Genomic DNA, 1,540 nt, shown 5'->3' on the forward strand with positions numbered 1-1,540 from the left:
CCCCCCGGTCCCCACCTCGTGTATCCAGACTCGAGGCCCTCTGGCTGGTTTCCAGCTTCCACTTCTTGATCCTGAAATAAGGGCTGGCGCCCTCCAGGCTGGCGTGGCGCCGCAGGCGGGTGAAGAAGTGCAGGACGGTGCCCTGGGCGGGGGTGGGAGCAGACTCCCCAGGCACGGGGCTGCCTGCCCCTGTTCCCTTCAGACTCCTGGCCGCACTGTCGGACTGAGAGCAAAGGAGATCAAGGGGGGGAGGTTTATGCTCAAGGAGGCGTTCGGTGCCAGAGCAGCCGAACACAAGCCATGCGCTCCCCGCCCCCCACCCCGTGTGTACTTCTCATCCCCGTGGGCAAAAAAATACAGATCTTTGCAGTGACGTAAAGGCACATCAAGGCACTGCTGTGACAGACACAGAAAACCATGCGCAGGGCAACAAGGTTTGGCTGGCAAATCGGGGGATGTTTTTAAGCCTTCTTGGCCAGCCGTCAGATGGCACATGACTGGGGCAGCCCACACATCGGTGCTGGCTGAAAGCACCCTGAATCACAGCCATCGTATGCAGTGTTCCCTCTAAGCTGAGTTAGTGTGTGCTAGCTCACAGTTTTTTAGTCTCCGGCTCACACATTTTTGCCTTCGCTCAGGAAGGGAGGGCTCCAGAGCAAACTCATCGAGGCGGCCGCGAAATCGCTCGCTCACGACTTTAATGCCAGCAGCTCACACAGTAGAATTTTTGCTCACAAGACCCCACGGCTTAGAGGGAACATGGACTGGGATTTTCAAGGCAAGAGGCCTTCAGAGGTGGTTCACCATTGTCTGCCTCTGCAGAGAACCCCAGGCCTCCTCGGTGGCTCCCATCCAAGTACCAACCCTGGCTGACCACGCTTAGCTTACGAGATCCAGCTAGCCTGGCCCAGCTAGGTCGGTGCACCCCGTGTCTTGTGGACTAGGAATCGAGCCCCCCCACACACAAATCCTCATTGCAGGGGGAGGCACTTTGCTGCCCTCGGGGGCCAGAGTCCCCGCCCAGGAGTCACTTACCGAAGCCGCATCCCCGGAATCCGAGGAAATGGATGGACTGGCCTCTACGGTGGAGTTGTAGGTGTCCCCCGGCAGGGCGGAACTGGGGCACATGGCGTGGCTGGTTAGAGCTGTCTGGGGCAGGGTGCCCCCCCTTGGCTGCGGAAGGAAGACCAGGAGGAAGATGAGAGAGGAAGGTCGGTCCAGACCGTCATTCCCGCCTCAGGCGACACTGAGATGGAATGCGGAAGGAGGTGGGTGTGATCGCTGGCTTGGAGTATTACAGAAGTCTTTTAGCGATATGAAGACTTCTGTGAAATCTGGACACTGGCATACTTGGACGGCAACCTGAGTTGGTCTAATGGCACGCCGTAAGAAGGTATACACTTTTGCACTGCACAAAATCTTCAGTCAGAACAAACACTTCGCTAACAGACAAATGTTTTGTTAAGGGCAGGGGTCATTTCCTGCAGGAGCGCACAGGAGCAGAGCTCCGGCAGTAAAGAGCCCAGGGGGTGGGCACATG

At 57.8% G+C, this 1,540-nt stretch overlaps 1 protein-coding gene across 1 annotated transcript in view; it reads right to left on the bottom strand.

Annotated features, from left to right (window-relative positions):
- The window catches only part of CBARP (calcium channel, voltage-dependent, beta subunit associated regulatory protein), a 26,930-nt gene that overhangs the window by 9,332 nt on the left and 16,058 nt on the right, over positions 1–1,540 (bottom strand). Inside the window, exons 6-7 of the mRNA XM_015407637.1 lie at positions 1,036–1,173; positions 16–223 (exon numbers count right to left, since the gene is read on the bottom strand). Of these exons, the coding sequence (XP_015263123.1) occupies positions 16–223; positions 1,036–1,173 (346 nt within the window). The remainder of the gene's footprint in view (positions 1–15; positions 224–1,035; positions 1,174–1,540) is intronic.

This window comes from Gekko japonicus, unplaced genomic scaffold (genome assembly GCF_001447785.1).
Source record: "Gekko japonicus isolate JY-2015 unplaced genomic scaffold, Gekko_japonicus_V1.1 scaffold1442, whole genome shotgun sequence".
NCBI classification, from domain to species: Eukaryota; Metazoa; Chordata; class Lepidosauria; order Squamata; family Gekkonidae; genus Gekko; species Gekko japonicus.